Raw genomic sequence first — 23,332 nt, forward strand, 5'->3', positions numbered from 1 at the left:
GGGCACAAGTTAGAACACAGGAAGTTCCGTTCAAATACACGGAAACAGTTCTTTACGGTTCGGGTGACAGAGCACTGGAACAGGCTGCCCAGGGAGGTTGTGGAGTCCCCTTCCCTGGAGATTTTCAAGACCCGCCTGGATGCAGTCCTGAGTAATGTGCTCTAGGCAATCCTGCTTTAGCAGGAGAGTTGGACTAGATGATCTCTAGAGGTCCCTTCCAACTCTGATAATTCTGTGATTCTGTGATTCTGTGATAATGTATTCTGCATATTACTATTCAAATAAAGCTTGTGTGCACATAAATAACAATAAATCAGTGATTTATTGTTTCCCACCAACTTTCTTGTTATAATTTCAATAAAATAAACCTAATAATTAAGTCAGTCCAGTAGCTATTAGAGATTTATATCACAAATGAGTTAATAGGACAATTTTTGACCAAGTGAATCTCAGGAGACTAAGTCATTGTAATTTTGAACCTGCAGTGTCTCTCTTTGATGTGAATTGGCAGATGAGTACATGCATTGGCCGGAAGCGTTGTTCCCATGGAAATGTTATTTTCTACATCACAGCTGTCCCCATAATGCTGTTTTAGTTAAATTTCTTCAGCAAAGTAATGAAATTAAAGCCTTTCCAAATGAGTTAAGAGGTCTGTTAAGAATGGCATTAAAATTCCTCTCCTGCTTGTAAAAAGCTGTACACAACATCTTCAGTAGGCCTTCCAGTCTCACAAGAGACACGTATTAGAAAATATCTATTTGAAATTGAAAAATAGTTAAAATCTTTTCCCTAGGACTTCACAGCATGTGGCTGTACTCTACGCTTGGCAAAGTGGATTTTTACTATTGCAGGTGCTTTATTTTCATTGGGAATTATTGCCAGAGAACTAAGCATAAATGACAGGGAAATAGTAATATTGACTTTGCATTGGCAAAAAAAGAAACCCGCAAGATACACCAAATGACTTAAGTGTAAGTCTGATTCTCCAATACATACACTTTTGAGAGAGCAACAAGACTGTATGTTTTCATTTCCAATTCTGCTGTAAAGACAACTGCAAAAATACAAACAAAATCCTCAAAAATCCCACTAACAGTATATGGTACAATGGATAATATTGATATCTTCTCCCTCACATTTAAAGATATTAATAATATTGTAGATTGGAAAAATGCCTGTGTTTCATGATACTGATTTTAGTAAATTGTATTTGTTGGTAAGTGAAAAACATAAACAAGATTGTCATAATAATTTTATCAGTCATACTCAGAAACATAGAATAGCATTTTTATTATTCTTTGTAGAACAACTGATATTCTTTGTAATTTGTTAGTGATCACAGTCACGGGGTGTAAGGATTCTGTACTGCTCCCTGTGCTGCCTTCTGCCGCGGACTGTTACAGTTCAGGGCCAGGGTCTAATTTAAAAGTCAGATTTATTATAACATTACCAGTACTTTACTCCTGCAGAGCTCCTGCTGATGTGATGTCAACTTGCCAGGTTAGTGAAGAGGGAAGGGGAAGCTTTTCTACATCTACCAACACAAAATATCTGTCTTGTCGGTTTGTTAGTGAGGAAGACGACAGAAGGAAGAGGAGGGAGAGGAAGAGATGGGAGAAAATGCCGGCTAACAGTTATGGTTTATGGGAAATAGCCTTTTGGTTCAGCAAGTCACTAGCTGAGCTACAGAGCTAGGGTTCCTGGCGCTGGGACTTATTTTGAGCTGGCTGCTGGAGTATGATATTATTTAACAAATGAGATGCAGGGAAAGAGAGGCGTTCACCCTATGACAGTCTGATTATTGTTCTGATAAGTCAAGGAGAGAAAAATGCGATGGTGGCAGAGGATGTCTGAAAGGATACAATCTATCTTTTTTGAATGACCATGGAGTCCTAAGATTTGGGTTTGTGCCTGTTTGTTGTTTGTATTTCTTGCCTGTAGAGAATGACTGAGTCAGTGTATTTTCCTAGTTTCATAGAAAGTAGTTTAGCCTTTCTTGTTGCTGCCTGTTGGACTGCTTAATGTCCAGAACGAATGGGCAGTACTGCCCTGTGCAACAGCATAGGATGCCTACAAAAATCGTAATGAAGTTCTTTAACCTGTGGGACTTCATAAATCATAGAATCATAGAGTGGTTTAGGTTGGAAAGGACCTTGAAGATCATCGAGTTCCAACCCCCCTGCCATTGGCAGGGACACCTCCCACTAGACCAGGTTGCCCGAGGCCACGTCCAGCCTGGCCTTGAACACCTCCAGGGATGGGGCCTCAACAACCTCTCTGGGCAACCTGTGCCAGTGCCTTACCACCCTCAAAGTGAAAAACTTCTTCCTAATGTTCAATCTGAACCTGCCCTCTTCCAGTTTAAAGCCATTCCCCCTCGTCCTATCGCTACATGCCCGAGTAAAAAGTCCTTCCCCAGCTCTCCTGTAGGCCCCCTTTAGGAACTGGAAGGCTGCAAAGAGATCTCCCCGGAGCCTTCTCTTCTCCAGGCTGAACAGCCCCAACTTTTTCAGCCTCTCCTCATAGGAGAGGTGCCCTAGCCCTCGTATCATGCTTTTTATATTAGTAACAGCTTTCAGGGGAGTCATTGTCTTTAGTTCCTCCATCCCCATTTTGGTTAGTTTGCTGCATGTTGTAAATCATACATAAAACAAGCATAAGGACTCCCTGGTGTCAGTGTTTTTTTTAGTTTGTGTTTTCTTTTGTTTTGTTTTGTTTGGGTTTTTTTTTGTTTGTTTTTTTTTTTCTGGCCTAAACAAAAGGTTCCTGAGGAAATTTGCCACTTACTGCACTTATCAGCTAGTTTCTAGAAAAGGTTTCTGTAGGCACGAATCTGACAAACTAGTGAGATATTGCCCAACTCTGCAACTGGTTCAAAAGTTGCAGCCAAAGACTTCAGGTTTTTAACTATGGAGACGGACGAGACTTTCCATTTGATACATTTGAAACAATGAGGATTCAGCATGTCTGCAACTGCTTCATGGAAAATGTAACACCAGCCAAGAATATTATCAATTCGTTCTAAAATTAATATTTTCTTGTTAAGAGTATTAAACACCTCTAAAGCATGAATAAGTCAGAAATTATGAGAGCTGGATGAAGTTTCTGACTAGCTTTTTACGTCTAAACGTCCAAAAATGTTGACTAAACCAAGATTTTATCTGCAACCTGTTTATCTAGGATCTGGAGCATTTTCCCACACCACAGTCCATCTTACCTGGTGCAAGAGTTACCCACGATATTGTTGTATATAAAGTGGTTCAAAACAGTTTCTCTGCCTTTAGAGCAGGATCCTTTCGCACTGTGAAATCTTCCCTCTCCTTACCCCAAACCTCACACACAGTTGCTTTCCTTCTTGGTCAGCTATCAAGGAAATGGGCTGTCTAAAGCAGGAGATACCAAGACTGAAGCAAAGATCTTACGAGACTTACTTCTCTGCCTCCCCTCTGTGAGGATTTCCTTAGGCACTTTATGGTATTCCCTTCTGCCTATGCATCAACTCCAGAAGAGATCGTTTTCCAAGCAGCCAGTCCTAGGCGTTGTATTTTGGGAGAGTTTATCTGCCAGTGTTTTCTAATATTGCTGTAATTCAGCACAGATACTGAGAAGCTGGGGAGAAAAACAAGGTAGTTTCTGATTATCTGCTATAATATGGCAAATTTGATTCCAGAAAATAATTGCACTCCCTGCTTTGAGAACAAACGGGTCTCTGCAAAGAGATCTTAAAGATGAATGCCTTTAAGGAATCAAGAAATTTAATATTGCATTTTCTAGAAGGCTATGTATGGCCAGCAATTTTGTACTTGCTTAAGCAATTTTGTACTTGCTTACAGTTTTTCTTCAAAAGCATATAGAAAAAGCTTATTGAATTTAATGCTGTGTCTTAAGTGCCATCCCATGATCATCCATATTGTATAAACATTGTGTTCTCCTTTTTCATACCTTTGTCCAGGACACACCAATAAAATGCCCTTGATTCAGTTCAGGCACAATTCAGGAGATCGCCTGGGTCGGGGTCTTTACGTGTATGTGTAAAGAAAACTTCAAGTAATTTCTGTTTCCTGTTAAGAGAAAAGGTTATAGGATTTACTCTCTCTTACTCTGAAGTCCATCTGTAATTCTGTTACTTCGGAAAGGAACAAAGCCTGACATACAACCCCTGTTTTTCTGGGAATAATCCATTTCTAGCACTGTCAAAAGGCAGTCAAAGTAGAAGGATAGCTTCACTGGTGAGGATACCAACCATCTACCGAGAATAATTAGTGAGTGAGGGGTTGGATGGCCAGAAAGGGTTCAGAGTGCTGATGAAGGAGGTGCTCGTGACCACTGCAGATTTACTATGAGATTACTAAGCCACTATGAGATTTACTAAGCCACTCGGAACTCTCCTAGTACTTATTTCTCAAAGCATTTTTTTTTGAGAGAGGAATTGAGGGAAAAAAAAAAAAGCCGCTTCTGTGTGATTGCTTTGTTCAGGAATTATTTACTAGTTGGGAGCATAACAAAGATGTCTTCTCAGCTGCTTTTTTGGGGAGGAGAGGGCAAACCTTTAATTAAAGAAAGTATTTTTAGAAGTCTACTGGAAAATAATAGAGTTTTGTGAATGAACTTTCGATATTAGCCGTTTGTACTAGTATTTGGTATATGCACACAAATCTAAATCTTTTTTCTTACTTGAATTCCCTTTCCTACTTTTCTCAGTTGGTCACAAGAACGTGGCTGAATGAAGTCTACCTCACTATTGGCAGGTGGAAACAGCAAAGCTTCATTTTGTGATACAGAAGCCTTTAGACAGCAGCCAAGGAGCACATTTTTATAATAGTTTTTTAATAGTTATTTTAGTTATTTTTCATAGTTAACTGCATGGTGCAATTATAGCAACTTTGTTTGCACGCCAACCTTTTTAAGCACATTGATTCCTTTAATAAGGGTAATTTTTGTAATCCATTGCACTTAAATAGAATTATACGTCTTGGGAATTGACACATGAAGCACCTCAAAGGCACATTAGACTCAGGGAATGGGAACTTTCTCCTCACTGTAAGTTTTATGAGAAAATAGAATATTTCTGTTTTCACTGCTGTGACATAAGACCTTTCCTAAATGTTTACATCACTTATAAAGCAATGCCATAATTATTATTTCCTATTAGTAAATAGGAAAAAAAAAAAAACAAAACCACCAGGAACCCACTGATTTTCTGGATATCATTCTTGGAAAGTGGATCATTGGAATACGTTGTTCTGCAAGTAGTAAAAATTTTCCTCCCCCTATCAGTCTGTGCTGTGTGAATGAGCTCCCACATGAAATAACAGACATTCAGTAATGACTTATTTAGTGATGTCTTTCCCCCAAGGGGCATTCATAAGATCTTTCTCCAGGGACCTGTTTTCGAAACAGTTTTAGAAAGTAAATAGCTCTAGTTTTCTACTCCTGTGTCAAATTTGAATTTATTTAAAAAAATATTGAAAAGAGAGAGGCCTGACAGAAAACACAATCACATTAATCATATTTCCTTAGAGAACTTGGGTTAAAAATAACATTACTTGATAAGGGGCTCTAATTTTCTGATTCTTAGAAGAATTTTGCATAAGATAAAGTTGAAGATACTAGCTCTGCCCAACACTGTTCTTCCTAGATCTCTCTAGTATTTCTTGTATGCAAGGTAGTGTTGAAACTGAGAACTAGTTTCTGTGGCATCTTGTTTCTGTGAATCAATCCCTAAAGGTGTTACTTTGAAAGAAAATAAAGCATGTGATGTTATCATCTTACAAGTAAGTTACTCTAGTGCTAAAAAGCCCCAGAATTAGAAATCCACTTCTTTTTTCCTTCCCTGCCTTTCTCTTTACTCACTTTCTACCCCACTCCTTCCTTAGTGTTCGATGTAGCAATGTGAGTCACTGTGCACTAACATAACAACAAATAAAGTTAAAAAGGGATAAGAAAAAGGGACAAGGTACAGTGGACAAGGAAAGACGAACTGATGTCATCTACTTGGACTTGTGCAAAACATTTGACACTGTCCCACACGATATCCTGGTCTCTAAATTCAAGAGACATGGATTCGACAAATGGACCACTCGGTGGATAAAGAACTGGCTGGACAGTTGCACTCAAAGAGTTGCGGTCAACAGCTCGATGTCCAAGTGGAGAGCAGTGACGAGTGGCGTTCCTCAGGGGTCGGTACTGGGGCCTGTACTGTTCAACATCTTTGTCGGTGACATGAACAGGGGGTCGAGTGCACCCTCAGAAAGTTTGCCGATGATACCAAGCTGTTTTACGAGGTAGACATGCTGGAGGGGAGTGATGCCATCCAGAGGGACCTGGACAGGCTGGAGAGGTAGGCCCAAGCCAACCTCATGCAGTTCAACAAGGCCAAGTGCAAGGTCCTACATCTGGGTCGGGGCAATCCCAAGCACGAATACAGGCTCGGTGGGGAATGGCTGGAGAGGAGCCCTGAGGAGAAGGACCTGGGGGTGCTGATTGACGAGAAGCTCAACATGTGCCAGCAATGTGTGATCGCAGCCCAGAAGGCCAACCATATTCTGGGCTGCATCAGAAGAAGTGTGGCCAGCAGGTCAAAGGAGGTGATTCTGCCCCTCTACTCCACTCTTGTGAGTCCCCACCTGGAGTACTGCATCCAGCTCTGGAGTCCCCAACATAAGAAAGACACGGACCTGCTGGAGCGCATCCAGAGGAGGGCCACGAGGATGATCCGAGGGCTGGAGCACCTCTCCTATGAGGAGAGGCTGAAAAGAGTTGGGGCTGTTCAGCCTGGAGAAGAGAAGGCTCCGGGGAGATGTCTTTGCAGCCTTCCAGTCCCTAAAGGGGGCCTACAGGAGAGCTGGGGAAGGACTTTTTACTCGGGCATGTAGCGATAGGACGAGGGGGAATGGCTTTAAACTGGAAGAGGGCAGGTTCAGATTGAACATTAGGAAGAAGTTTTTCACTTTGAGGGTGGTAAGGCACTGGAAGAGGTTGCCCAAGAGAGGTTGTTGAGGCCCCATCCCTGGAGGTGTTCAAGGCCAGGCTGGACGTGGCCTTGGGCAACCTGGTCTTGTGAGAGGTGTCCCTGCCAATGGCAGGGGGGTTGGAACTTGATGTATCTTCAACGTCCTTTCCAACCTAAACCATTCTATGATTCTATGATTCTATGAAAGACTTTCCGGTTACCATTGTGTTGCAGTCTTTTGTTACTGTCTGTCTAGGCAAAGCTACTAAATATCTTTCTCAGCTTTGTTTTCATAGAATCATAGAATTGTCTAGGTTGGAAGGGACCGTTAAGATCAAGTCCAGCCATCACCCTAACACTGCCGAAACTACCACTAAACCATGTCCCTAAGCACCACATCTACCCATCTATTAAATACCACCAGGGATGGTGATTCTACCGCTTCCCTGCGCAGATTGCTCCAGTGTTTGAGAACCCTTTCAGTGAAGAAATTTTTCCTAATATCCATCCTAAACTTCCACTGGTGCAACTTGAGGTTGTTTCCTCTTGTCCTATTGCTTATTACTTGGGAAAAGAGACTGACCCCCACCTTGCTACAGCCTCCTTTCAGGTAGCTGTAGAGAGCAATAAGGTCTCCCTTCAGCCTCCTTTTCTCCAGGCTAAACAACCCCAGTTCCCTCAGCCACTCCTCATAAGACTTGTGCTCCAGACCCTTCACTTTCATTGCCCTCCTCTGGACACACACCAACACCTTAATGTCTTTCTTGTAGTGAGGGGCCCAAAACTGAACACAGAGCTTAAGCTGTGGCCTCACCAGTGCCGAGTACAGGGGGACGATCACTTCCCTCGTCCTGCTGGCCACACAATTCATGATACAAACCAGGATGCTATTGGCCTTCTTGGCCACCTGGGCACATTGCTGGCTCATCTTCAGCCAGCTATCAACCAACACCCCTAGGTGCTTTTCAGCCAGGCAGCTTTCCAGCCACTCTTACCCAAGCCTGTAGCGTTCCATGGGGTTGTTTTGTGCCTCTCCATCTCTTGATCCAAACTTTTATTCATATTTTCCCTTATACTTTCTTCAGAAGCACACACAATATTTTTTTTTGATTTGGTGGCAGAGGTCCACTTCTATAAATGAGTTCTTATGTTTCCCTCTGTGTTGTGGCTTAAGTCCAAGCATTTTGTGCCTTCATGCACATGCAGCTGTCAGCTAAAGAGCAAAGCACTTTATGGGTGCCTGTCAAATATCTTAAATAGTTGCATTGTTGTTCCAAACCTGATACCTCATTCTATTTCCCCTTGAGTCAGTGTGAAGAGACCCAGTGATCCATTTGCTTTTGAGGATACTGCATTAAACCCATAGATAAGTTTCATGTGACAGAACATGTATTATAAAAACTTCCTAAAGCAGTAATAAAACCTTCCTTTTTTGAAATAGATTCAGGCCATTGCAGGTAAGGGGAAAGAGTATGCTTCTACCCACTAAAATTTACTGTAGAGCCATTTCCTGAGTGGTAAAGCTCTAGGAATAGCTTTTGCATGTTTTTGAAAATCTGTTTAAAAAGTAGAAATATTCTTTGTTAACCTTCACATACTGGTGATTTAGCACAAAAATGAATGATTTCCCTGCTTTCCAGAAATATTCCACTCTTTTGTGGATTGTCTAAGGCTGTATCTAGTGGGGACTTCTCAGTGAGATGCACTCTACTGAACAGAATAAACCAGGTTTAAGTTCCAGGCAAGACCTTCACTGAAATAGAAATGTTCTCTATGTATTCACAGGCCCACGTACTCCAGACTTTCCAGGTCTGGATGTTTGTCCACATACCCACCAGTTAGATGTCAGGGCAAAATCTGGACAGGTACTGCCTTCATCACTGCAGATTGTCATTTCTGTGCAAAGGGCAGGTCCCTTAGCCTGGACCACTGGAGATCAGGTCCCCCTGGAGCATGTTGTGAAATGATGCAGGTGATAATTTAGATGCAGCCACGCACAACACGTAGAAACAGTCTATAAATAGGTACAAAAGTTATATTAGAATTAAATTCCATTGATCAGTAATGGTGATCTATGTCAGATAGCAGCAAAGTGTTGTATGAAATACACATATAATACATTATTTGTTGCTGAAGAGAGGGACGAAAAAACCTACGGCTGTTCGTTATTGTGTAATTTCATCAAAAACATAGGGTGACTGAGCAAAACCACATTACTGAAAACATCCTTGACATGTCTGAATGTTTAGAAACCAAAACTAGAGTTCAGAGTGATATCCTTTTCCACTCTATATTGAATCAAGTGTCTGTTTCCCAGAGGAATATGGATTATTTGTCTGTATATATGTGAGAAGAAGGGGGGTAGAGCACTGATTGCAGAACTTAAATTTCCCAAGCAAAAAATATATATACGGCATACTGATGTATTAATTCTTTGATATGCTCTTGCTGGTAATGTGTTTTAAGACAAGCAGTAAATAAGAGCTTGTTATTTTAAACGAAATTTTGATGAGTCAAGTGTGTTCACAGGAGACCAAAGAGGAACCTAGAATTAAGGTTGCCCCTTTTTACCCCTCAAAAGCCAAACCCTACCTGTGTGATTAGCTGCTTTTACCCTCCAGTCTCCCAAAACCTTCCATCTGAAACCTGTCCTTTTCTGTCTCCCCCTTTTTACTCTTCTTTGTCTGCGCTGTTTATCCATCCACTGGCTGACAGTGTCTTTACATCCAAAATGCAAAGCAGACAGATGGGCGTCTCAGGAAAGAACATGACTAAGAGCACCAGCATCGGCGGGGACATGTACACACTGGAGAAGAATGACGGCAGCCAGTCGGACACTGCAGTGGGCACTGTGGGTGGCGGTGGCAAAAAGAGACGCTCCAGCATCGGTGCAAAGATGGTCGCCATCGTGGGTCTCTCGCGAAAAAGCCGTAGCACGTCACAACTCAGCCAAACTGGTAGGAACTGGATTTTTTTTCCCCCCTTATTAAATTATCATTTTAATATACATAATGTGTATGAATTATGTCTAATCATTTGGATATCTTGTTGAAGTTGCCTAATCAACAATTTTCTACAGAATGAAGAAAATGGTCAAACATCTTTTTTCTCTGGATATGTACTAAACTTTCTTTTTTTTTTAGCAAAGGTCCTTTTCAGGTTGGACTGAGGCTTCTATTTTCTGCTTGCTGGAACCAGCTTAATGCAGTAATTCCTTGCTTCTCAGGAGCCAACATGAGTCGCTGTACTGCTCTTTGGGGGGAACCCTTACTGCGAGTTTGTGAAGGGTCGCTGAAATGTTGCAAAATTCCTTTGCTTTTGTCACAAATGCATATTTCAATATGGTTTTTTTTTTTTCACATTTGAACATGCAACCTTATTTTGAAACAAAACAATTTTCCTGAACACAATGATATGTTATATTTTATTACTTTAGTAGAACTGTTTTATTGCTTTTTAATTCATTTCTTTTCAGCCTACAAGCATATTCACCGTCAGTATAAATTTTCCTCATTTCTGTTTATCTCAGTTAAATTGATACTAAAATGTTCTACCTTGGAAAAAGGGAGAGTTTTTCTGCTTTGATGCCTAAAGCATTTAAAATTGTACGCATTTTTTTTCTATTCCTCCTATTTCAGAGAAAATCCATATAATGCACTCTGAAAAGCTCTCATTGTCAATTAAGGAAGCTGTATAGGACAAGTGTATTTTACATGGAAAAAAATAACATATTTAAATGACACATATATAAAAAAAATGTTTAAGCAATTTAGATAGTTATGCACATATGTATTTCAAGGTATATACATAAGAGATATTGTACACTCAGCATTTAAGCAAAACTGTTGTCACATTGTCATATGGTTCAACATAAGTTTATAGTGTTCAGTTGTGCGTGGTCTCCATTGTGCTAACCACCATTCAAACACTGCTAAGAGATTTTTCAGTTCTCCGGAAAGTTTGCAGTTTATACCGTAAAATCAAAGCGATAAGAGTTTTAATGTACAAGTAAATGGAGCAAAACGATTTGCAATGTCAGAAATTGTGGTATATTCTGTAAGTAAACTTTTATAGGAGGGGGGATTTAAAATGCCTGGAAAGAGTAAAACTAAAAAAGAGGGGAAAGGAAGGGTAAGCTAGAGGGGTAACAGTGCAGAAGAAGGAGAATTACACAGAAAGAGAACAGGCAGCTTCAGTGTGCGTCTTACTGAATGCGATATGAGACAGGCAATGAAGAAGAGGGGAAAGAACGTACATAGTGAAAGCTCTGAAATCATGCAGACACCAATGACTCCACCAGTAGGCAAGTCTTTGCAGCAATCTCATATTTTACCAACTCACTTGCAGGTTATGGAAATGGCAGTTTCTATTTTCTCTGAGTTCAAATGAATGCAAGGTGAAAGATGGAGTCATCTTTATATAGAACTGGGAAGTGTGGTTGGGCAAGAAAAAGTCTTAGCCACTTGCTCAGCTAGAAATCTGAGTTTTACTCATGTGATAGTACATTGGTATGTAACTGTATTGGTGTATTTGAATATCAAGGCAAATACAGCGCACTGCATTACTAGTTCTGATCTAATCTGGTCTCGTACTGTAAGAGATTAAATGAAGGACGTCAGCTCTTTGTACGCTGTTCAAGTATGTCTCAGCACTAGAGGGAATCTGTGTTGTGTGGCTTGCCTAGATTTGATTTAAACAGCATGCTGTCTTAGTTATTTGGGACTTCCAATCTGAAGTTTTTCTCTCTGTTATATCCAGTCAGTTGCCCAACAACTGATTAGATGCTCAAGTCAGGGACAAATGTGAAATTTGTCTTTCAATAATAATATGAAAATAACTCTTTCAAAAGTACTCCAGGTCTCTTGACCCATTGACTGTGAATGGGGTGTTCTGAAAAACTGTTGAACAAGGAGCTGTTTTTCAGTGCTGTTAGAGGAGCGGCAGAAACCAGGGGAGCATGCACGGCTCTGGCCGGCAGCCCTTCTCCATCGGCTGCTTTCTGGGAGAGGTCTGTGCCTTGCCCAGAGGAGAGCAGCCAGTGCACCTCCCGCTGCCACCTTCTGAAAAGTCTCTTCATGTATCGGGTTGTTTTGTAGAGATGTTACCCCACAGCAGCTCCTGCTGCCCTGTTTGACGGCGCTCCTGAGGGGCCTTGTCTGGTGGCCACGTGTGGCTGCACCTAACAGGACAGGCATGTGCCTCATCTACCCAGTTGGGTTACTCAAGCATGCTGGTCAAACGGTGAGCAAGCCTGGGGCCACATGTCGGCCCCGGGATGAAGTATGTGTATGGTGCTGTGTCTCCAGTCACACAATGTTGGGGGGGTAAGGGCGAAGTCACATCATGAAGAAGTGTTTTGCATGTCTTAAGCATCCATCGGCACATCTTAAAGAAAATATTGGACACCGGTGTTATACACAAATGCCAGAGGTGTAAAAGTTGCAGTTCGTGTATTTAATGAATTTATGAATTTACCTGTTTTATCTCATCGTGTCCCTGTTTTCAGATGGTAAGTGCCTGCACGGGGACTCGTGTGTCGGTACAAGCATTGATACAAGGGCTGGGATCAAAACACTAATGTGCTGTAGACGTCAAACTACAGTTTTCTGGAACTGAGAGGCAGGGGATGCTCAGGAGGCACGGCACTGGTACCACACAGAAACTGGTCGAAGTATAAAGGGCTCTTAGGTAGTTTCTGCAGAAATTATATCATTCAATTGATCAGCTAAGTATCTCCTTGCATATCAGACTTGAAAAAGCATACTGATATCATGAGATAACAATACTACTTTTATAGAAAGTTGTGATCATATTTATAGCAACTAGGGTTTAATAAATGGTGGGCTCATATGGAAGTCAGTGAAGAAATGCCTATCAGTATATCTGAAACTTTTTTCAAGTGTTTTGTAAAGCATAATTGTGTTTCAGTGGTTTTCTTCATTCATATTTTATATAAATCCATGCCAGAAGTTCTTTTGAAGGTCATCATAACTGCTTTAAGGACTGTGAATCAAACTTGCAGTAAATGCCTTAAAAGGTCCGTTTTTACTGTCTTTTCAAGTTCATTTTATGTTATTTCTTGTTATTTGGCATAGTATTAAGAAATTGACACTCTCTATACAACAAAGTATTTTTTATTCTGTTTAGTAATTCTTTTAGTGTATTCAGGTAGGAACAGTTGTTTGGGTTTTACAGGTACAGGGTATGTTGATTTGTTGTTATGGGTGAGAGTAAAAGGAGTAATTGAAATAACAATAACAATAACAACAACAACAATGAAATTTATTACCCAGCAATGGTATTTGGATTTCATTTGACTGTAGCTAGTGCCTACTCTGTGTTGGAAGGCCTCCAGAGAGAGAACTGAATACATCTGAAATATGACAAAAACCTGAATAAGCGATGCTTTTTTCTCCTCAGACGTATACAGTCTTAAATGCTTAGAAAATTGCTAATCCATTAACTTTGCTGACCAAGCCCATCAAGGTTAATTTAGGAGACTAAAATAATAATTCAAGAAGTTGAAAAGATCTGACTTCATTTACATAGCCACTAGGAACTGATCTTTTCAGATTATCGTAGTAGGAGAACCACAGTGTGTTCTCATATCCGTTATATTAAAAGATCTTAAGTGGTGCTCTGTGCATCACTATTGTTATAGGAAAAAAAAAATAGCAGAAAAAATACCAGTGTAAAGACCATTGGAATACAGAAAACATGAATAAAAAAATAGATGACACTCATTCTCTGCTTTCCATTTGGGCTTAAAGGAGAGTTGTAATTTACTTTTTTAAAAGTTCACACTCCTTTTAACAATGTGTATCACTGCTGCGATATTTTTCCTATTATTTGATTTAATGAAAATTTTAAGTGTGAGAATATACAGGATCAGTATTTTGTGAACTGATTTGATTTATTTTAAGCAATTAAAAAAAAAAAAAAAAGAGCCTGGAAATTCCTGCAATTTCTTTAACCTTGGAATCAAGCTAATGGTTGGATGGCACAAAAGTAATTTTACTTAAGGTAACTTTTACTTAAGATAAGACTTTAATAAAAGATAAGATACTCTAGAGTAGAGTGGAAAGGTAAATCAGAATTGATTTTAGTTCTGATTCCTGTACCTTTTCAGTGCTACAAGAAATAGCTAAAGGAATACTCCCTACACGTGGGTGAAGCAGTCATTCCTAGAAGCTAACATTTGGTGGGTTACAAAGAGTTTATGTTGTAACCTTCAGGTCCCGATTCCACAGGCATTCTTCCTAGAGGAAAAGCTGGCTTTCTTTACAGAGGAAAATAAAATACGAAGTGCAAATCTCAAGCAGCATCTTAACAGTGTTTGCTTAGCTATTCGTATCTGGAACTCAGTCCTTTTCCTGCTGGACAGCCCTGAGGGAACTGATGATCAGAGTTCCGTACAGCTGCAGACCTGTAACTCTCAGTTTTGTTTCATTAATGAGTGAAGTCTTTTGCCCTCTTCTGATTATACAATCTTAGATCTCCCTTTCAACTTATATGCACTGTCTCTGGCAGGTGGATACCTCAGTGCCTTGACTTCCCTTCTTTAGCTGACATTTCTCCTTTAGCTGGGAAAATATTTTGTCTTTTTTCAGTGAGCCAAGACCTATTGTGTTTGTAGGCTGATTATATCCAAAAGCCTAAGCAGCTTAATTTATGTTTTCAAGACTTTTTTTTAGAATCTGGACCACACCATGGGGTCATAAATACTAAAACGTTTCCTGTGTGTACATATATTCAGTCATATGTACAGAGTCCAGCGCACTCTTAGGGACTGAGTCCTATGACATCTTTGGGTATATAATCACAATAGGTGGCATCTATTAAAATAGATGACAAAAATCATGTAACAGTATGACTTGAGAGTGGCCAGTACAGTAATGCCTGCAGAGAGGCGTAACCATGTGTTTGAATAGAAATAAACTGCCCTTGTGTGTCTCTCTAGAGCGTTACTCCAAGGTACAGCGCTCTGGAGGGCCCCACACACGTAAACCTCGCAGATGACCCTGGGGGTCGACTGACGCTGCCTGAACTGCAGTTTCTCTGTGGCAACACGTTGCTCCATGTAAGCTAATTACTCTTTCTAATAGGTGAATTCTCCCAAGATAAAAGTTGTAGGAAAGCATTGGAAAACTATTGGAAAACTATGCAAGGTCAACCAAGGCATAGGCAAGTATTAAAACCTAATAAAACCTCATTAGAACAAAAAAAGTTTGGGTTGTTTTTTTAATGACCAAGATAAAAGCTGTCCCCCCTTTAGCAGGAAGACAAACTTTGGCAGGATGCCACATGTGGCATGAAGTTATACAGCTGTAAAAGTAGAGTTTTGGGACAGTGTGTCATGGCGTTCTGTGCTCTCTTGATATCCTTCATAATTTTGGTGGGGTTAAACTATGGCATTACATTCTTGAAGTTATATTTCTCTGTAGGGAAAAAAAAAGTAAAAATCAGTTAATTCAGTGCAAATAAAATTATGATTGCCCTTGAGAAAATTAAATAGTGTTCATCAAAAAGATGCTTCTATTTTAACAAATTCTGGAGAGGTCCAAGGGGTAACCCCAGTGCAACAAGGTTGAAGTATTTTGAAATTTTGATATCTTGTGACTACATCTTTTCTTAGAAGAAATGTAAGAGAAGTAGGTCTCTTAGAGCAAAAAGCTTGAGTGCGATTTTATTTTCTGTGTGTGTTAAAAGCCAAATTTTGGATTCTATATGTTCTGTAGGGTGTTGAAAGTACAGTCTAAAGTCCTATATTCATAAGTAGAATAGTGTCAGTTATGTCTGTCATGAACCAACCATGTAGCCTGTAGAGCAATTTCCTCAATTACTAGAATAATTGAAGGGAATCTTTTGGGAACATTGGTCTTGGTCTTGTATGGAATTTCACATTTCTCAGTTCAAAGTTTGGATTTATATAGAAAACAGGCTTCTGCTACACATATAGTACATATGTTTCCTATTAAAAAGAATATGATTAATTACTTCCTACAGTAACTAAAGGAGAAACATTGATTGCCTTTCATTGTCTAAAATGAGATAGAATATGGTAAGCAAACAATTTACTGAACTAAAAGCGGATTTGTTTTCATAATATACATTGTTATTTTCTATCTCTAGAATTAATTTATGTGACCAAAGCAGCAACTGAAATTATCATTCACTACTTTTAATCTGCCTGCGTATTTTATTTTTTTTTAAATCACGTATATAATTCAGGTGGTTTGAAGCAAGCCATTTGTTTGGGGTTTTATTTCCTCTCCTATTCCCAAACCAGATTTCTAATGTTAATAAATTGCTTTAATGTGTAGCATTATACTTTTATCAGCATTCTTGATATGTAATCTGATTTAGTTTCAAAATAAACCCATATTACATTGATAGAAATATAGGATTAGCAGTTGACAAGAGATTAAGGCCAATTTGTCCTACTGATTAGTTGAGAATTGTGACCCAAATCCTTTACCAAAGAGAAAGTACCATTATAATAAATACATTACCAAGAGCATTAATCAGCTTTTACGAAATAAACTCTGGAGAGTAAGCTAATAAAAAAGTAGACTCAAATTGCAAGCTAAAAAGGCTGACTACGCAGGCTTTTAACTATATTTTACTAAGGTGAGAGGTTTTTGGTTTAAAATTGTTTTCTTCCACATGTAGAAAAAGACTAGGAAAGAAGATGAGGCAGTACAAAATGTATGCAACTCTCCTCAACAGATTTTCTGTAGAGGAGGTAGGTATATAATTAAGTCCTGATATTTTCATAAAGCTTCTGTGAGAGGTGGATGCAATGAAAAGAAATATATCACTGAGGTGTCAGAACTGAACTCCAGGCAGTGCTAGCTTTTATCTTATAGAAGTCCTCTGGAAGACACTTCTCACACACAAAGTGTGGGAGACACCTTATGCCATATATAAGCATAAATTCCAGACAGATGAGAAGGAAATCCTGTAATGAGACCAGGAAGTAAGAATTAAAGTCTTAATTTGGGGACAAAATGTGCCAATCGTGTATACGAACTGAGCAATACTGCCCCAGTCACAAATTATTCATTAAACTTTCTCTCTGTAGTATATAGTCACCAACTCAGTGAGATATACACCTGTGAGATTTCCAGCTGACTGGGGTAGAAATAAAATTAAATCCCCTGGTTGTAGGCATTTATATGATTAAAAACCTTTACTTATATTTCCAAAAATTATTTTCTGTGTTGCCAACCCTTTCCTTAAAAAGCAACATACTTATATTATCACTCGATCTCATTAATAAGGGAAAAAAAGGAGGAAGCTATAAGTGAGATCAGAACGTTTAGCTTGACCTTCCACAGGATTTTTTTCTTTCCATAATTAGAGGTAAAAATAGAGAGAGAAATGTAGGGTGATCTTTCTTGGTAAGAATATTGCTAAGTTATCTTTTCTTATTCAGAGCAGAAGAATTCTCATAAGGTCCCTGCTATAAAAAAAAATACATCTCATCAAAAAACTTTAAAGCTGTTTTATTTCTGTCTTCACAGTAAACAAGATTTGTTCTTTGTGTTGTTACATAAGGAAACCCCATCCATTCTGAATTAATTCAATCTGGAGAGCATTTCTTTTTTAGGTTATGTGAGAGCGATTCAAAAGAATAATTTAGGTTTTCCTTAAGAAAGTTTCAGTTTGAAAACTTCTTTTGAGATTTTATAATCCCTTAGTTAACATGTGATATAATACATGTGAATTTCTTGTTGGATATTCTGTGAAAAAGGGCTCTGACTTCATCCTACTAAAACTTGAGAGTGAAAAGAACTTTATAGGGCAATTTCATACTTTTACTCTGGCGGTTATTCAGTTTCCAATTTGCGTGAAATGTCTAAGATACCTGTAACGACAATTCTGTGTCTCTACCTAATTTATACTTTAGGGAAAAAAAATCAGTTTTATTTGTTTCCAGTTGAAATATTTTTTCTAGTATTGTCAATTTTTTCCATAGCCACCTCAATGACTACTGCTTGTATTCTTCCAGACGGATAATACTCATCTACACATTGCTCTCCACCTTCACTTCATAACAATGTGCCAGGAAGGGAGATCTACTTCAGATCTGCAAAGGCCAGCAGGAAGAGGGCTGTTGTACTTTGCTATTGGACAGTTATCAGAAGTGTGGGTTTTAGTACCAAAAATAAATAAACGTGGCACTTATATTTACAGGTTCATTAGGGCTGCATCTTTTTTAATTTAACATTTCATAATAATACAGGATTTCCTTCCTTGTACTTAAATTGAATGAAATATTAAAGGTTCTTTAGCAAGTCAGATCTCGATATTGAATTTGTGTCTTTAACCCTACCCATGCAATCAGCAATACTATTAATACGCTTTTGATAAATGATTTTTTTTTTCTAAGGGTGGAAGGTAATTTATAAAATAATTACCTGAAAGTAAAAAAGTCATGAAAATAGCTCCAGAAGTAAGTGGTATTACAGGCATGCTTTGCATTCTAATTCAGAATATTTCTCTGACCTCAACTGGTATGAGACTTTGGCCCAGAAAGCCAACCGTGTCAGCCCAGAAAGCAAACCGTATCCTGGGTTGCATCAGAAGTGTGGCCAGCAGGTCGAGGGAGGTGATTCTGCCTCTCTACTCTGCTCTGGTGAGACCCCACCGGGAGTACTGCATCCAGCTCTGGAGTCCCCAACATAGGAAAGACATGGACCTGTTGGAGGGGGTCCAGTCCAGAGGAGGGCCACAAAGATGATCAGAGGGCTGGAGCACGTCTTCTATGAAAACAGGCTGGAAGAGTTGGGGTTGTTCAGCCTGGAGAAGAGGAGGCTCCAGGGAGACCTTATTGTTGCCTTCCAGTACCTAAAGGGGGCCTACAGGAAAGCTGAGGAGGGACTATTTACAGAAGCATGTGTGATAGGATGAGGGGGAATGGCTTTAAACTGGGAGAGGGTAGATTTAGGTCAGATATTAGGAAGAAATTTTTCACTGTGAGGGTGGTGAGGCACTAGAACAGGTTGCCCAGAGAAGTTGTGGAAGCTTCATCCCGGGAGGTGTTTAAGGCCAAGTTCAATGGGGCTTTGAGCGACCTGGTCTAGCGGGAGGTGTCCCTGCCCATGGCAGGGGGGTTGGAACCTGATGATCTTCAAGGTCCCTTCCAACCTAAACCATTCTACGATTCCATGATTACATGGATGTTGCAGTATTTAAAAAGTTCAGTTTTACTGCACTCTCATATTGCCCCTTTCAGCTAGCTGTCATATGCTTATATTATAAATAAGACTAATTTGTGCTCTCCATAGGATAAAACAGGGAGGTAAATGTTATAGTACTTCTGTTTTTAAACACCACTGAAGATAAACAGCTCATGGGAAGTCATGCAGATATTGAGAGTACAGTTGTGTGGGCTGTTCACGTTTCTGGACTCTTTGTGCTGATGTCCCCCATAATGAACTGCAATATGCCTCCTCGGCATCTTCAGACCATTTAGATTGTCTTTGTCTTCCATGGAAGAGGTGTGATGATGCTATCACGCAAAACTTGTACGTGCCAATAACAGAAAACTATAACAGGAGAAATTATATTAACATATTAAATGATATTACCTTAAAATTAGTTAAGCATACCAGTGATGATTCACAGAAAATACACAAGCAACCATTGGATCGGGGAGCTGAACCCTCTACTCACAAACAAATTACTCTAACCATTAGCCCACAGTCATGGCTCTCTTACCGATGCTTTATTTGGCCTATTGGGTCTTCCTTTTTTTCTTTTTTTTGGGTGCTAGCAAAAACTTCAGTTTGCAAAATAGTGCATGTCGGGTGTGTGGCAGATGCTGTGTGTCAGGCACTCTCCAAGGAAGTGGAAAATGTTTGTCTTCTCTTGCAGGGGAGGGCCTCTGAACCCGGATCTCCCTCCATCATGGATACATCTTCTCGGTTGAAATATAAAATTGAGATTTGGTTTCTGCTTCTCTAGAAGTGTAACAAAAGAAAGCAGTGACCAAATCTACATTTCTTGAGAGTCCTGCAGCTGCAGTTTGTGAAGCTTACCTGATTCATCCCCGAGGCAGAACATGCAGGAGCTGCTTTTTCAGAGTGCTGTATAGCATAGGTCCTTGCCATCTCCATGTTGGCAAGAGTCAGTAGCTTCTCAACATCCACAGAATCAAAATTAGAGGGGAAATTAGGATAAAAAACTGATTTGGGGGAACTTAGGCACCACTGGGGCTATAAGCAGCATTTTTTAGGTTTATTGCTTTGGAATGAGATGCCAAATTCCTGTGCATTTTAGGCACTTGTACCTATTTTAAAACCATTTCTTATTCATCTCTGACCTTTGCAGTCTGTATAAACAAGTGAGACAAACACTGGAGAGGATAAGAGAGGAACAGAAAAGAGCAGTTACTGAGACAGCAGAAGTCAATGGAGAGCCAGAATATAAGCCTAAAACTTGTCAAGACCCTATTCCATGCTTTAGCAACACAACAAAAAAGAATTTGTGAAATTACTTTTTCTGTCCTTTTGGGCATACATTGTGCTTTTTATTTATGCTATTGGGCAACTCCAGGTCAATTTTTTTTATTTTTTTTTCAACAAAGGAAAACATATCCCTATACTTAGCAATTACCAAATGCTTTGGGAATGGATAGTGAAGATTTTGAAGACATCACAAGTGCATCTAAATTCAGTGGAAACTTGAGAATCTAGTTCAAGGAATGCACTGGTGAATTGTATATTTTTGCCACAGTTTTTTATCTTTTAGTAGTTTATGTTTGAGATTTTTCATAAATGTCAGTACAGATTTTGTTATTGCATTTTGATTACTGCATGAACAAAGTGATAGGATTTTCTCTAATACTTAGGCATATGTAAGTTCAGTTAAACTCTCTCTTCCTACTCAGGGAATATATTAAGAAGCAATAAATTGTCATTGAGAACATGTCACAGAAGGAAGAAAACCTGCAAGTTGTTCTGAAACCACTCCTAATGGAGCATGTTTAGGAGAAGGTGAATGATGCCTTAACAAAGGCAAAAATGTTTTCTTGTCCTCATCAGCTAAATAATTCGTGTACGGTTCTTTGTGTATCTGCATAACCTTGAAGAGATATTTTCTTAGCAGTCCTGCTTTTTGTTGTAAATTAATCAAAACATAGTCGTCTTAATATTGGAAGGGGTTTGGCTTTTTATAGCTATTTTTAGGAGGTTTTCCTATGCTTGCAAGTGCTTGTGTGAATGACATTGAATTTTTTTACTGTCATGATCTTTTTATTACAATATTAAATGTTTAACTATGTATATTATCTATTAAAAGTCAGCTCCAAAAGTTACATTCAGGTTTTATCCAGTTGTGTAACTATAGTACTCTAATATTTAGGTTTTGCCATTGTCTAGGTAGAATTTGGTGCCAGCAAAAATTATTTTTAGCTTAGTCTATGAAATCACATTGAGACTTAATTGAAAATATTCACAGTAATAAGTACTCTTCTTGTTACTATTTGCTGCAGTAAGACCTGTCAAGAATAAATTTGTACTGTGAAGGAAAAATTACTTCCCTGTGATTAACTGAATTAATTAATAGTTACCAACATTACTGAATTTTTTTATAAGGTGGATACCTTAAATATTTTTGAAAATGTAAAATTAATGCAATATATTCTGTAAAACCTGAAGTGTTAAGGCAGTGCCATATTTAACTGATATATTAAGTAGAAAAAATAACATAGTAACACCTTACAAAATAAAACTTATTTTTATAGAAACTCTGTATCATAGATGTTCTAAAATCTGTAGCTCACATGTTCTAGCAAGGCAATATTCAACCTGTGTTTCATCACAGCATAAAAATATGCTGTGGTATATGAACGTCAGAAAAATACAGATGTTTTAATTTAATAACTGCATTAATTTACTCATTGATTTCTGAATTTTATCAGTAACAAGAACTTATTTTTGCAATAAGCTTTCGTATAAAACATTATGACTTGAATAAACATCAACATTCTATAATTTTGACATAACTTTTTAATATTTGTTTTAATATTTTCAGCCATTTCAAGAGTATGCAAGATTGGGTAGTATTTTTGAAATCTTAAACTCACAGATTAGAATCATTATCTTGTGAAAATCCAACCATCCTAAAGGGGTCTTCAAAACTAAAATAGGACTACTATTGAATTTGAAGGGCCCGTTAGAAGCATTGCCTGTGTTTTGCCGAAATGTGCTTTTTCTTCAATAGGGCAAAGAACCTCTTCTCCCTGCTACCGGCTATATTCCCTTGTTACGTCACTCTGTCTCAGCTGGATATGTCCTCTTTGTTTCCCAAGTAGTAACAAGCTCCCTGCTGGTTTTGGGCATGTCTGCAGAGCAGGTATTTCAGTTGGCTCCTTTGTGCAGTTTGTAGGCAACTGAAAGGTTGTTTCAGTTCGTGATCTCTGCATACTATGAGGTGCATTACTTGACTGAAAATCCAGCTCCCATCCAGAGGATGCAAATAAAATTGCTTTATATGAATATGTGTAGCTTGGAGGAAAAAAAGTGGTTCAGGCAGACTTTTTATTACTTCCTTGTTGTAAAGACATTCTGATTTTATTTTTGAGGTCGAATATTATTTATGAATGTGGGGGATCAGCTGAGTACATGTGTTTGCTGTTAAGCATATGAGTAGTTCCACGGAAGTTAGTGGTACGTTTGAGGGTTACAGACCCTCACAAAGGGAGGGAAGACATGTGAATCCACTTTTCACACAACAGCAATCCTGTTTTCTGCTTCAGCTGTCCTTCTTTGCTAGGACCATTAAAGGGTATGAACTAAAGAAACCCTTCAGCTGTCTCACTGTTACTACGCTTTGTCATTTAACTTCGCCATCTTATCAATAACTGGTCGTGTCACCAGTGAAGGGACAGAAATGCCAGGAAGGGTAGAAAATCACTTGCAGTTAAATAGGTGAAATACATAGAAGTCTGGAGAGAACTGTTCAGTGGGCTGTTCCATCAGCTACTCAGTGGCTGAAGACCATACTGCCGCAGGAGCCACCCGTGAAAGCAGCACTTCTCAGCTCGCGTGCGAGCTCAGAGACTCCTCCCCTTCCGTTAATGTACTGACAGAAGCCAGTTGCCAGCGACAGGTACCCACGAGAGGTCAGGCTGCAGGAAAATGAACAGATCAGTCAGTTCAGCAGCTTCCTTACGGAGAGGTCTGCAAGTGCTCAGTGCACAGTAGAAGTCATTAACTTGCATGCCTTTTGCTATTCCATTTAAGCAAGTGCTTCCATGCAGCGTGTTGGCAGATTATAGCAATTGTTGAACAGAACCCCACTGGGAAAAGGATTCTCTGCAATTTTGAAATTAATTTTCTTAGATGGTCCGAGCTGGATCTTGGCTTCTGC

At 39.2% G+C, this 23,332-nt stretch overlaps 1 protein-coding gene across 29 annotated transcripts in view; it reads left to right on the forward strand.

Moving 5' to 3' along the window:
* RIMS2 (regulating synaptic membrane exocytosis 2) overlaps window positions 1-23,332 on the forward strand; it is a gene marked incomplete at both ends in the record, with an annotated part of 495,649 nt that overhangs the window by 431,222 nt on the left and 41,095 nt on the right. For 7 of the 29 annotated variants that reach the window (XM_082499111.1, XM_082499112.1, XM_082499113.1 and 4 more), the window contains one exon: window positions 9,668-9,909. The exons of the other annotated variants lie outside the window; for them this stretch is intronic. In XM_082499111.1, coding sequence (XP_082355237.1) covers window positions 9,668-9,909 — 242 coding nt within the window. The remainder of the gene's footprint in view (window positions 1-9,667; window positions 9,910-23,332) is intronic. 29 annotated transcript variants of the gene reach the window in all.

The sequence above is a fragment of the Vanellus vanellus genome (assembly GCF_965231255.1).
Source record: "Vanellus vanellus genome assembly, chromosome: 2".
Classification (NCBI taxonomy): Eukaryota; Metazoa; Chordata; class Aves; order Charadriiformes; family Charadriidae; genus Vanellus; species Vanellus vanellus.